Source organism: Zea mays, chromosome 4 (genome assembly GCF_902167145.1).
Source record: "Zea mays cultivar B73 chromosome 4, Zm-B73-REFERENCE-NAM-5.0, whole genome shotgun sequence".
NCBI classification, from domain to species: domain Eukaryota; kingdom Viridiplantae; phylum Streptophyta; class Magnoliopsida; order Poales; family Poaceae; genus Zea; species Zea mays.
Window position 1 is genome coordinate 93,046,938 of NC_050099.1, and position 13,803 is coordinate 93,060,740.

Genomic DNA, 13,803 nt, shown 5'->3' on the forward strand with positions numbered 1-13,803 from the left:
AAATGTTTCAACAAATTACGTGTGTCTAACAAGTATAATTTCATGTGTATGACATATGACTGTATCATCGTACCCAAATTACTAACAATGGCAAAGCCCCCTTCATCCTTAGACCCAATTTCAAATAATACAAACACAACTTTGAACCTGAAACGTACTAGTAGGAGTGTAGTGTAGCGCCAGCATTCTTCACCGGTGACGAAGCTGCAGTTATTCCAATCTCCAGGTATACAATGAACGAAGCTAAATTTGATCCAAGCCCAACAACGCCGCCATCACCGGCGATGCGAGTCAGCGGTTGAGGAAGTCGCTGATGACCTTGTCCTGCGCGACGGCCTCGTCGCAGCACGGCTCCAGGAGGTGGAACGTGTGTCCCTTGTTGGGCGCCTGCCAAATCTCTGCCTCGCCGGGCCATCCGCTGGCCCTGAGCCGGTCGTAGTAGGCGCGGCCGCGGTCGCGGAGCACGTCGCCCTCGCCGATGCACACGAGCACGCGGCCGCACGCCAGAGAAGCCAGCGGCGGGGCGCCGTCCACGAAGGGGTTGATGAGCGGGTCGTCCTCCCCCGTGGTGGTCGGGCACATGACGCGCCATAGGGATCCCAGGCTCTCGCGCACCTCCAGGCTGATGTCGTCGGAGGGCACCTTGTCGGTGCCCAGGAAGTAGGGGTGGACCATGACGAGGCCCTGGATCCGGGCGTCGTGGGCCAGGCCCTCCGCTGCAACGCGCATCGCCATGTGGTGCGCGATGTTGGAGCCCGCACTCTCACCGCCCAGGTAGAGGCGGGAGAAGTCGGCGTGGCCCGCGATCCATGGGTCCCGGACGTTGTCGCCGGCGGCGGCAAGGTGGGACACGACCCAGGCTAGCGCTTCCCAGGAATCGGCGTAGGCGGCGGGGACGGGGTGCTCGGGGGCCAGGCGGTACTCGACGGAGACGACGAGAACGTTGGCAAGGCCCGCGAAGCTGTTGAAGTAGGAGTGGAAGGTGGGGTTGAAAGCGGAACCGAGGCAGAAGCCGCCCCCGTGGTAGTAGACGAAGATGGGGAGCTTGGCGCTCTCGTCGTCGAGGCGGGGGAGGTAGAGGCGCGCGGAGACGTTGGGGGAGATGACGACGTCCCTGGAGGCGACGCCGGTGGCGGCGTCCGTGGAGGCGGCGACGAACTCGGTACCGAAGTAGCGCTCCACGCGTTTCTTGTAGACGCGAATGCAGGGCATGGACTCGTAGACGATCTCGTCGTCCGTGGAGGCTAGCGGCGGAGCGACGGGTGCGGCGGCCATTGGAGATCTGGGCCGAGCAAGCAACAATGTTCGACTGTGTGCGGTTAGGAGGTCCGGCTCTGGTACAGAAGAGTCGTTGGGTTATGTAGTTGACGCTGAACTTTAGTATCTTCCCATCCTTCAACCCAAAGCATCAAATGACAGTAGATTATGTTGAATACAAAGGCAATTTCTATACTAAAATCAGACCATAATTTATGATGACCGCAGATATAATTATAAGCAGTTTGTTGAGAGCCTTCTTTTCTGTCGAAGGTCATCTAAGCAAAAACACTTTCGGCATGACGATATATAATCAGATATGACATGAAGATATATGCCGAAGTAACAATTGAAAGAGCTTCGGCATGATGGCTGTTGGGGGACTGCTTCGTCGTCGAAGGTCCTTTAAAAAGAAACACTTTCGGAAGATCAGCACATAAGCAAATACAATCGCGAAGTTACACGCCGAAGCTACTATCGAGGGAGCTTCGATATAGCGACATGCCTTGAGACGAAGGGCTGCACCGACTTAAAGAGAAAAAGACCAATCGATCCATGATAATTTGTGTCATGATTGTAACTAGTTGTCGAGGACATAAATGTAATTTTGATCGGGCTGTGCCCCGTGCCTATAAATAGGTGAACGGTACCCCCGTACTGTTCACGCTGACTGTTATTCGCTCGTGCGTCACGCTTGGACTTTTTGCCTTCTGTCAAGCCGAAGGTACAAATGTAATTCAATATTGTTCTTATTCATCCATGATGACATAATAAAGATATATTGATAATGTCATATGATTATTCATGTTATTTCTTATGCTTCATATGCTTCGTCTTTCATTAACATATACTGCGATGATGAAGGTACGTCCTTCATGACCTTCGTCTGAAGATCGTTATATCCTAAGAGAAATAATGCTTCGAAGGACAAAGGGCAATAACCATTAACCTCTTTTTGTGTGGCCTTGTTCTTAATTCATAGCATTTGAAAACAAGTCCCCAACATTGGCGCCCACCTCCGGTGAACTCACTTCCACTCTCGAGCTGATGGCTTCGTTCAACAACCAAGTCGTAGCACCTTCGGCTACGAAGCTAGTGCTCCCGATAACAGGCGGCTCAAGTTTAGAGCTGGCTAACAAAAAGCAGAAGAAGTAAGCGCAGAGAAGGGTGCAACATGTTGGGGTGCAGGGACCCTTCATCAAGTTAAAATGGTCCCACATCCCAATCACCTTCTCCAGGAGGACCTTCAGCTCAAAGATTATCCTCACAATGATGCTATGGTCATATCCTGTGTCATCAAGGGATTTCTGGTCCATAATGTTCTGGTCGATACAGGCAGTGCAACAGATATCATATTTGCTAAGGCCTTCAGACAGATGCAAGAGCCAGAAGACAAGATTTATGATGCTACACACCCTCTTTGTGGCTTCGGAGGAAGGCAGATTGTAGCACTCGGCAAAATCACAATGCCAGTGACCTTCGGCTTCGTCCACAATAGGTTGTCTTTGACATTGTTGACATGGAGTACCCCTATAATGCAATCATTGGTCGAGAGGCACTTAATGCCTTTGAAGCAATACTTCATCCAGCATATTTATGCATGAAGATACCTTCGTAACAAGGGCCCATTGCTGTCCATGAGAGTCAAGAAGCTGCCAGAAGGGCTGAAGGAAATTGTATAGATTCAAAGGCAATTCATAATATAGATGGAGCCGAAGCCTGTCAGCAGTATAAATACAAAAGAGAGAAGGCTGCTTCGGCGGATCAGTCGAAGCCTATGCTCCTATGTGAAGACATAACAGAACAAAGGGTACTGCTGGGGTCTCAGCTGTCTGAAGAGCAAGAGAAGACTTTGCTAAGATTTTTATTCAACAACACAGATGTCTTTGCTTGGTCAGCCAATGATCTTTGTTGTGTCAACAGAGATGTCATTGAACATTCACTCAATGTGGATCCATCTTTCAGGCCAAGAAAATAAAGGCTTCGAAAGATGTCTAAAGACAAAGCTGAAGGTGGTGCTCAAAACGAAGTGAAGAGACTTCTTAGCACTGGTGTCATCAGAGAAGTGAAATACCCAGAATGGCTAGCCAGCACTGTTATGGTGAAGAAGGCCAATGGTAAATGGAGAATGTGCATTGATTTCATAGATCTCAACAAGGCTTGTCCAAAGGACGAGTTTCCATTGCCAAGAATAGACTCTCTAGTAGATGCAACAGCTTCTTCAGAGCTCATGAGTCTGTTGGATTGTTAATCAGGCTACCGTCAAATTTGGATGAAGAAGGAAGACGAGCCGAAGAATAGCTTCATAACCCCTAGTGGTACCTATTGCTATCTTAGGATGCCTAAGGGGCTTAAAAATGATAGAGGAAGCTTCAGCAGAATGACAGCCAAAGTCCTTCATTCTCAAATAGGCCGGAATGTACTGACCTATGTTGATGATATCATAGTGAAAAGCACGAAGCAAGAAAATCACATTGCTGATTTGCAAGAGACATTTGCCAATTTCAGGAAAGCTGGCCTGAAGTTAAATCCAGAAAAGTGTGTTTTGGGGGTGAAGAAGGGTAAGTTCCTTGGCTGTTTAGTATCAACGAAAGGAATTGAAGCCAACCCGAGCAAGATCGAAGCTATCCTTCGGATGGAGCCACCAAGAACAAAGAAGGAGGCCCAACGGCTGGCAGGAAGACTAGCATTATTGAACAGATTCATATCCAGATCAGCAGAAAGAAATCTACCATTCTTTGAAATACTGAAGTCAACCGAAGTTTTTCAATGGGGTCCGGCTCAACAAAAAGCTTTCAAAGAGTTGAAACAATACTTGATTGATCTAACGACATTAACTCCACCTTTGCCAGGGGCTCCATTACTCTTGTATGTGGCAGCTTCGCACCCTGCAGTTAGTGCGGCTCTTGTACAGGAGAAGCTAGATGGCCAAATCAAAAAGCAGGCTCCAGTGTACTTCGTCTCCAAAGTTTTAAGTTTATCAAAGAAAAATTATACAGAATTGGAGAAAGTGTTGTATGCTGTGTTAATGGCTTCCAGGAAGCTTCGTCATTATTTTCAAGCATATCACATAATTGTTCCTTCGTCACATCCTCTAAAGGACATAATGAGGAACAAAGAAGCTACTGGAAGGATTGGAAAATGGGCTGCGGAGCTTAACGAATTCAGTATTGACTATGTGCATAGATCGTCAATTCAGTTCCAGGCGTTAGCAGACTTTATCGCTGATTGGACGCCATGGGCTTAGGAAGAAGAAACAAAGAAAGACGCCGAAGCTTGGACAGTGTTTTGCGATGGTTCCTGGGGAACCTTCGGTGCAGGAGCAGCTGATGTCCTAGTTGGCCCTTCTAAAGTCAGAACATGTTATGCAGCAAAGCTTGACTTCAGTTGTACAAATAATATTGCTGAATACGAAGCACTTCTGTTGGGGCTTCGAAAGTTGAAGGCAATGGGAATAAGAAGGGACACCTTTAAAACTGACTCTAAAGTTATTTCTGGTCATATTGACAAAAGTAGCAAGGCCAGAGACCCGATGCTTGAAAAATATTTAGACACAGTTCGAAGGCTCGAAGCTTCTTTTGAAGGATTTTCTGTCAAGAACATTCCAAGAGGGGAAAATGAGCATGCTGATTTGCTAGCCAAGTCAGCGTCACAGGGGCTCCCACTACCTTCGGAAGTATTTTTTTGAGACAATAAAAGCACATTCGGTTGAACTTATGGAGCGAGCAGTGCTTGTAATTTCCCCAATACATAGTGAAGATTGGAGGACTGAAATTATATCTTTCCTCCAAGGTAATTGTCTTTCGGATGACGAAGCTTATAATAAGAGAATGGAAGCAAGGACAAGACCATATGTGATAATAGAAGGGGAATTATATAAACATGGAGTCTGTTCTCCACTCCTTAAGTGTTTATCTAGAGCTGAAGGTATTGAATTAATGAAGGAGATACATGCAGGTCTGTGTGGATCTCGTATTGAGTCTAGGCCTTTGCTGGGAAAGTGTTTAGACAAGGATTTTACTGGCCGAAGGCAGCTTCGGATGCAGCAGAGCTAGTTCAAAAATGTGAAAATTGTCAAAAATGTGCAAGAGACCAGAAGCAACCTTCATATCTCACCCAGCTAATACAGCCCACTTGGCCATTGCAAAGATGGGGCCTGGATTTGTTAGGCCCACTTCCACCAGTACAAGGTAATTTGAAATATGTTGTGGTGACTGTAGAATATTTTTCTAAGTGGATTGAAGCAAAACCTTTGGCTACAATAACTTCGGTTATAGTCCAGAAATTCTTCTGGCAAAATATTGTTTGTCTCTTCGGCGTGCCGAAGGCTATAACTATGGACAATGGAACACAGTTTGATGCTGAAACGTTCAAGGATTTCTATGACCAAATTGGCACAAAGATTCATTTTGCATTCGTTAGGCATCTGGAGTCAAATGGGATGGTAGAAAGAGCAAATGGCATTATAATGACGGGAATAATGAAGCTAATCTTCAATTAGCCCAGAGGAAAGTGGCCAGATGAGTTGATTAAAGTAGTGTGGAGCCACAATACAACCACATCAAGATCAACAGGTTTTACACCTTTCAAACTATTATTTGGTGACGAAGCTATAACTCCAGAAGAAGCTAAAGCAGGGTCAATAAGAACAACAGCTTCAATAGAAGACGAAGCTGATTATCACAGAACATCAATAAATATCAAGCCGAAACAATAAAATGGCATGACAGAAAGGTTCGGTTGAAAAATATTAAGCCAGGGCATTTGGTGCTTCGGAGAGTGGCCAATCCGGACACAATAGGCAAGTTGCAGCTGAAATGGGAAGGACCTTTTTTAGTGGTATCTTCGTCGAGGCCTGGTTCTTACAGATTGAAGGATATGGACGACAACGACATACCCAGGTCTTGGAATGCAGATGAGCTTCGACGATATTACGTGTAATTTGATGTAATCTTTTTCATTTTTTCTATGGCACCCTTTTCCTTTCCAAAGGGGAGAATGGTTTTTAATGGGGCCATAGCTTGTAATTTTTCCTTTCTTGTTTAGCTCCACGAGAGAAAAATCCCCCAAAAGACTGTAAAATGTAAAATCTGAGCATGCACCATCAAGTGCAGAAAAAAAGAGGAAAAGCGGGGAGAAGCTCAAAAGTCATCCCCAAGGGGATGCAGAGCATGACGAAGCTACAAAAAGTCGTTCCTAAGGGAGCGCAGCGTAAATTTTCTGCTCAAAAGTTGTTCCTAAGGGAATGCAGAGCTAAATACCGCCGAAATATATGGCGAAGAAGTTCAAAATTCGTTCCTAAGGGGATGCAGAACTTATACCGCCGAAATAGAAGGCGAAGAAGATCAAAAGACGTTCGTAAGGGGATGCATAACTTATACCACTGAAAATAGAAGGTGAAGAAGCTCAAAAGACGTTCCTAAGGGGATGCAGAGCTAAAGACTCAAAAGACGTTCCTAAGGGGATGCAGAGTCTGGGTGTGGCTTCGTGTGCGTGCGTTTGGACATTCATTTGCACATTACATCACATCATTCATTGCATTCATACACATTCATTTAGACATTCGTAGCATCATCATCGTCATAACATAGAGTACAAACAGATGCTTCAGCTTTGATGACAAGGCTTCGATGAGTATAAAAAAGCAAAGATATGCTTCGTTGTGTACGAAAAGAAGGGTAGGTGTTTTTCGCCTTCAGCTCAAAAGATACAAGTTTTGTCCACATCAAAGCAATTCATACACGGATAAAAAGGTAAAAATATATTACAAGGTATGGACAAATTTACAGAGTAATGTTTTGATTCCTAAATTACAATATCTTTTACAAAGATAACTCAAATGTCTCTAAAGCTTTGTACAACAGCTTCATCAGTCTCCGTCAAGCTTCAGATTATTGACCTTCGACATCGTCATCCTGTACACAACAAAGCAGTATAAGGTAAAAAGTAATCTCAGGAGAAGGTAAGCAACAGATACAAGTTCAATACCGACTTAAGATGACTTCGAGCTTCGTCACCAGCTAAGTCTCGCCCACCCTTCGTCCAAATTTGTGTCATAAATCTATTTCCAATGCTTCGGGCTAGGCTGGGGATGTAAGTTAAATCCGCGGGTGATAGGCTGAAGTCCGGTCTGTTTACAAACTTTCCGTGCGTGCAACCAGCCTTCATAAAAGCTACAGCTGTGCCGCGAGAAGCTAGCAGGGCACAGAAGTCACCATGCCCAGCTATAACTTCGTCAAGCGCCTCAACTTCGCTCTCAATATGTTCGAAGGTGCTTGGCAGGTCTTTAACCGAAGGTTCAAATTTGTCAGAGCTAGCTCCCACTGAGTTGAAGACCTGTTTCAGCCGTTGCACGCACCGGATGCCGAAGTTCAAGCATCTGTCCTGAAGCTCTTTAAAGGATTTTTGCAGATTCGAACTTTTCTCGACTTCGGCTTCAAGCTTCGCATCAAAGTTCTTCTTTTCTTGCTCAAAGCTTTTTGATTTTCGGAGGAGTTCATCATTCAATTTAGCAACTTCGGCTTGAGCTTCCGCCAATGAACCCTCCATTGTCTGATGGAGAAAGTATTTCTTTTCTAGAGAGGCTTCTTGATCTTTGATTTTCTTTTCCAAGCCCTCAATTATAATCTCATTATTTGTATCTTTGATATCTTGTTGCATCCTCAGCGCTTTGCTTAATAGCATACTCTGTGCAAAATAACCTTCATCAGAAATCTTTGCTTCATCGCAAAATAATAAAAGTTGAGGAAAAAACTTTACCTTAAAATTAGAATAGAATTCGTCGGTAGCTGCTGATGTCAGCTTCAAGCTTCGGAAAACCAACACTCTTCGACAGAGTGCTGATAATCTTCGCCCTAGTTTGATCTTGAATACATCCTAAGGCTTCTTCGTTAATTCCGCCGAAGAGCATGGCTCCTGGCTGGTAGCCACAGGATATAGCATACTCTTGTAGCTCCTCCTTCTAAGCCTTGGATAATTTTTGACCAATTATATTTTGAAAGTTGAAGCCTTTTTCTTCCGAAATATCTTCGGCAATTTCCTTCCCTTTCTCAAACACCGCGGCCAGGACTTCTTCTGCAGCTGCAGCAGTCTCCTCCGCAGCCAAATCCAAGAGTACTTTATCAATAGCAGATAATGTACTCTCCAGATTTGTAGCCTCGGCAGTCGCAGCTTCGGCAAAAGCAGCAAATTCGGCAGCTGGTGTTATTTTTGATGCTGAGGCCGGCGGTGGCGTTTCCTCAATGGCTTGCATAATAGTAACAATTCTTTGCTTTTTTGGCCCAACCGCCTTTTTCCCTGCCGAAGGCTCGTCCTTCTTCTGTAAAAGCTTCGTCAGTTGCGGCCCCAGTGGACTTAGCAGCTTGATAGGTAAGGATTCAGTCATTACCTTTAAAATTTCTTCTACTTCGGCAGCAGAAGGCGTCGAAGGAGCTTCCTCTTCTATCTCAGACATCTTCGGCTCTGGAGTTGCAGTTTTTCTCTTCTTCGAGGTCGCCATCTTTGGCTCAGGACTGGATTTTCTCTTTTTCAAAGTTTTTTCGTCTTGTTTTACCATCCTAGCAGCCTATCTGCTCATAACACTAACAATCCTTTTTCTCTTTTGCCCTTCGACACCCTTGTTTAGTCGTTCGTAGTCAGGGTATTCAAAGTTTAAAGCTTCCATTACCCGATTCAACCTTCGTTTTGGTCGGGTGCCGAAGGCTGCAGTCATCAGTTGATCTTCTTTTTTAGTATAATTGCCGAAAATTTTGTTGCACATAGTCTCAATCATTTCTAGCCACTCTTGGTAGGGCTCTTTGAATTGTTTCTCAAACTTGAAGCGATAGGGCAATCAAACAAGTTCATTCTTCTTCCTTGTTCCCTTCAGCTTCGGCAAACTCCATTCACTCAACATTGGAGATACCTTGTTGGTCAGATATTCTTGCACTAGATCTCTAGTGCTGATCTGTTCAGCCACCACCCTGAATTCTGCTACAGCTTGTTGGCATGGTGACCCCAACGTCATGCGGCACAGGGGCCTAGTCAGTCCAAAGCTTAAACTCAGTGGGCTCATGACCATCATCTTCAACTTCTCCCTCTTCTTCTCATCGGCCTTGATATAGAACCACTCACTTTTCCAGCCGGTTGGCACTTGGTACAATAGCTGAGCACCGGAGCCTTCGTATCCTTGCGATACGTGAAGTTGTAACAACCGAAATTTTCATGTAACCCGTCTTCTCTGGCCTTCATTTGTTAATGCAATTCGTGCACTCGGCAAAAAGCTTCAGCATTTGGGTCCATTCCTTGGCTTCGAAGGGCCTAGATGAAGATGTTGAGCCTAACGATAGCGTTAGGGGTTAGCTGATGAAGATAGATTTCATAATTATCCAAAACTTCCCCATTCATCTCGTTCAAGGGAAACCGCAATCCTGCTCTGAAAAAACTTTTGTAAACCACTACTTCATCATCTTTCGGCTTTGGAGTGGTTTCTTCTCCGGCAAAATGAATAAGCTTCTTCTCAGCTTCTCCTAAATAACCCAGCTTCATCATCATGGGCACATCCGCCTCAGACACAGTAGATTTTTCAAAATCTAAGTGGCTGGGTTTTGATGGGATCAGAGTGTTGTAGTCTTCCTCTTCATCATCAACATTTTCTTCTTCGATGTCAGCTTGTTCAGCTTCGGCAGTAGGTGCACCTTCATCAATAGCTTCCTCCGTCACAACCAATCCCGATTGTCTCATGACTTCGGAGATCGGGGCTATCTCGGTGGCTTTGGCCTCCTCTCCTTCACGGGTCACCCTTGCAGTCGAGCGTAATCTGGCCATCTGATGATGATTTTTTTGCAGTTTTTACGAAGCTGATGTTTTTACAGTTTTTTGATGAAGCTCCCTCTTTTGACAAAGCTAACTCAAGATGATGGTTCACTCAAGAATGCAGTGAAAAAGCTTCGGCTATGGTTAAATTTTTCAACAGCACAACAGTGCAATGGCAATGAATGCCGACACCGACTTAAAGAGGAAAAGACCACGTAGTCCCTGATAATTTGTACTATGATTAGTTATCAAGGATACGAATGTAATTTTGTATGGGCTGCGTCCCGTGCCTATAAATAGATGAACAATACTCCCGTGTTGTTCACGCTGAATTGTGATCACTCACACGTTACTCTTGTTTTATCACCTTCTGTCAAGCCGAAGGTATAATGTAATATTAATATCATTGATATTTATTCATGTTTATATAATACAGAATATGAATTGTCTAACGATTCCAAATGATTAGTCATATTCTCTTTGTGTTCTATATGCTTCAGCTTATATTCTTATTTATTAAAATGATGAAGTTTCGTCCTTCATGACTTTCGTCTGAAGATCATTATATCCTAAGGGAGATAATGCTTAGAAGGACGAAGGTCTTAAACCATTAACATTTGTGTTGTCTTGTTCTTGATTTATAGCTTTTGAGAACAAGTGACCAACACAGTTGTTAAATTAGGTTGGTACAGAGCTGCTCCATGCCAGAGGGTGGTTCCGTCCAAAAGTGTTTGAGAGCCTTATGGATTAGTATTTGTACATAATTTCCCTTTTCAAGTCACTATAACATACATGTAACCAATCCAAACAACATTATATTAAGAGCGGATAGACTTTGTTTCTAAAAACTATCTTTTATAAAAAAACTAGATATAGGTATTAGAACCCACTAGTTAAAAAAGGTTATAGCTTTTCTTAAAACAATGACTAACCATCCAAAAAAATGGTTATAGACTTGGTTCCTTTGTTGTCGCCGAAGCTATCGACTTTGGCTAGCACCTTTTCCATTTGCACGCATGGTCGAAGCGTCTTTGCACGCTGTTGGTCACTTGTTCTCAATTGCTGCAAATCCAGAAAGGCAACACATTTGTTATATGTTAAAGATTTTCGTCCTCCGAAGCATTATCCCCTCTTGGGTATAATGAATCTTAGATGAAGATTGTAAATAACAAGTTTATATTGTTCATAAATATAAAAATATACTCGCAAGATGTAATTTCATGCCATGTATTCATTTCATGATGAATATTAATATACTTTCAAAGATTGTGTTACAATGATACTTTCAGCTTGTTTGAAGGTAATGACGCGAGGGCAATTACAATCCAGCGTAAATAGTACGGGGGTACTGTTTATCTATTTATAGGCAACTGTAATGCTTCATGCGTTATTACATTCATGCCATCGACAATCACATGCATGGTTTACAAATGTCATAAGGACAATATCGTCATTTCTATTTAATGACTTGAATAACAACTTCTCTCTACGTAGTCTCCCTGTTTCACGCGATGAAGCTTGCTTCGTCGTACTTCTCTTATGCTATGTCGAAGCTTTTCTGGTGACGAAGCTCCTGTAATATTTAGTAGTATGTTGAAAGCAAATAGTTAGTCGTGTTTTTGAGGACCTTCGAAAGAGGAAAGCCCCCAACAGTAGCCCATCGCAGTATTAGTTTGTTTCTTTGTAACGAATTCAGACTACGAAATGAACGAAGGCCTTTAGCCGAAGGTCCGAAAAAATACCTTCCCTTCGCTAGAATAGCGAGACATTCTGTATTGTGGGACCCATCGCTCAGTGGTGTTTTGCGTATATATACGAGGGTTTGCATTGAAAATATTTTTCGTGCTATCGAGCTTTGTGTTGGGTTTGTCGTTTCAGCTTTCTAACTCCGCAACCGCAATTGCTTTTGAGCTTTGCTTTTTGTTGCAATCATCGCTGAAATGGTCGAAGAGAAGAAAATTGTGGATCTCGCACTCGCTAATTTCTACGAAGCCATAAAAAGGACTAATGTTGAGAAAATTAGTGATGAGATGTTAGCTGGGCTGTCTGAGACTCAAGTGACAGCAAGAGTTTTGATATTGAGAGTGACAACGATGATGTAGAAGATCAGCTATGGAGGCCAAGTCATGTTGTGTTTGGAAAATCCACCATCAAGAAGGGACAAAATGAAGCAATGAAGGGTAAATATTTTCATGATATATCTATTGTGTGGGCTGGAGGAGAGAACACTGTTCCGCTTCCTGAGGTTGATGAAGTGGTTGTTTTCAAGAGTTTTATGAAGGCTGACCTTCGATTCCCTCTGCATAAAATGTTGGTTGAAATGTTAAATCGATTTGAAATATGCCTTCATCAACTTATTCCCAAAGCTTTAATTAAAGTCAGGATTTTTATTTGGGTGATGAGAAGCCAGGGGTTGGAACCGGACGTTGATTGTTTTTGCAACATTCATGAGTTGTCTAATCAAAAGAAGGCCACTGGGAAGGAGCAGTACCATAACAACTTCGGATGTTATAACTTCGTGTACCGATCTGACATGAGGTGTCCTGTGCCAATGTTTCGGAAAAAGTGGGCGGCTCATGGATGAAGCAATGGTTTTATGTTAGAAATTATTTGAGCGAGAGGGAAGATGTGAAGGGTGTAATCCAGCGCCCCATACGATCGTGCTTCGACATTAGGAGACCTCCGATCACGGGTGGTAACAAAGCTGAAGCATGTCTGCTGGCCTTCAACATAGTGTGAAGCTACATTGGCACTAGAGATTTGGTCCAGGAGCACATTGCTTTCAAGGTATGGCCACTTGTTAACGATCGGGAGATGCCGAAGAAAACCGCCGCTGGTTCCAGTGAAGGTGGCCTAGTTTACCTGAAATACACCTATCATTATAGAAGTAAATTCGGTGAGCCAGATGATGAGCGGCTTGAAGCTATTGAGGCGACTAGTGTTGAATTGTTGGGTTTTATTCGAAGGCAGAGGACGAAGCCATGAGTACTGCCTTTGGTGCTCGTGGGAAGAGAAGGTTGAACAGAGTTTTTGATGTAATTGGATTTGCCTATCCTGACTACTGTTTTCCCGCACGGAAATAAGAAACGAAGAGGAATATTACAACTACAACCTCTTCCACCATGCCAAAGCCGAAAAGGACTAAAGTTTTAACTCATCGGTCAAAATCGCATTCTTTGGAGAGGGTTGCTGTGTTATCTGCTATAGAAATGACGGAAGCTATTGAATCTACCGAAGCTACCCTCTCAGCTTTGGAGATAATACCTGTTGGGACTGCTGAAGCTACCGCCGCTCAGGTAGAAAAATCAGAACCAGAGAGTTCAAGGACAGAGCAGCAACCGAAGCTATAGAGTCCTCCAGCAGTGACGGGGTTGTCAAAGATAGCAACCGTTCCAGCGGCAACTCCTATGAAAGGGAGGAGAATGGCCAGCGTACTGGACACTGTTCTAAAACCTTCGAAGGTGTCTACTCCTGCTCCTATTGAGATTTTTGGTGACAAAATTGAAGAATTGGGAGAAGCAGCTGCTGCAAGCGCTTCTCCTGCCTGCGCTGAGGTCGGACCTTCGAAATCTAGGCCAGTGGAGCAAGTAAAGTCTACCAGAGAAGCTAACACTGCCGATACCCGAAGGGGCTTCTCGTGGCGACTTTGGATACATTGTTCGCCATGCTTCAGGGAAACAATTATCGGAATAGCAAATTGCTGAAGTGCAATATTATGCAAAGGACATGAAATATCCCCGAGGATCCCTAGTA

At 44.0% G+C, this 13,803-nt stretch overlaps 1 protein-coding gene across 1 annotated transcript; it reads right to left on the minus strand.

Annotated features, from left to right (window-relative positions):
* Window positions 1-243: 243 nt before the first annotated feature.
* Window positions 244-1,338, minus strand: LOC100284217 (gibberellin receptor GID1L2). The gene has a single exon (NM_001157112.2). The coding sequence runs from the start codon at window positions 1,273-1,275 to the stop codon at window positions 292-294; it is 984 nt and encodes a 327-aa protein (NP_001150584.2). The 5' UTR covers window positions 1,276-1,338; the 3' UTR covers window positions 244-291.
* Between the last annotated feature and the right edge of the window lie 12,465 nt (window positions 1,339-13,803).

Coding starts and splice junctions, on each gene's coding strand:
- LOC100284217 (NM_001157112.2), bottom strand. CDS start 1,275: ATGGCCGCCGCACCCGTCGCTCCGCCGCTAGCCTCCACGGACGACGAG.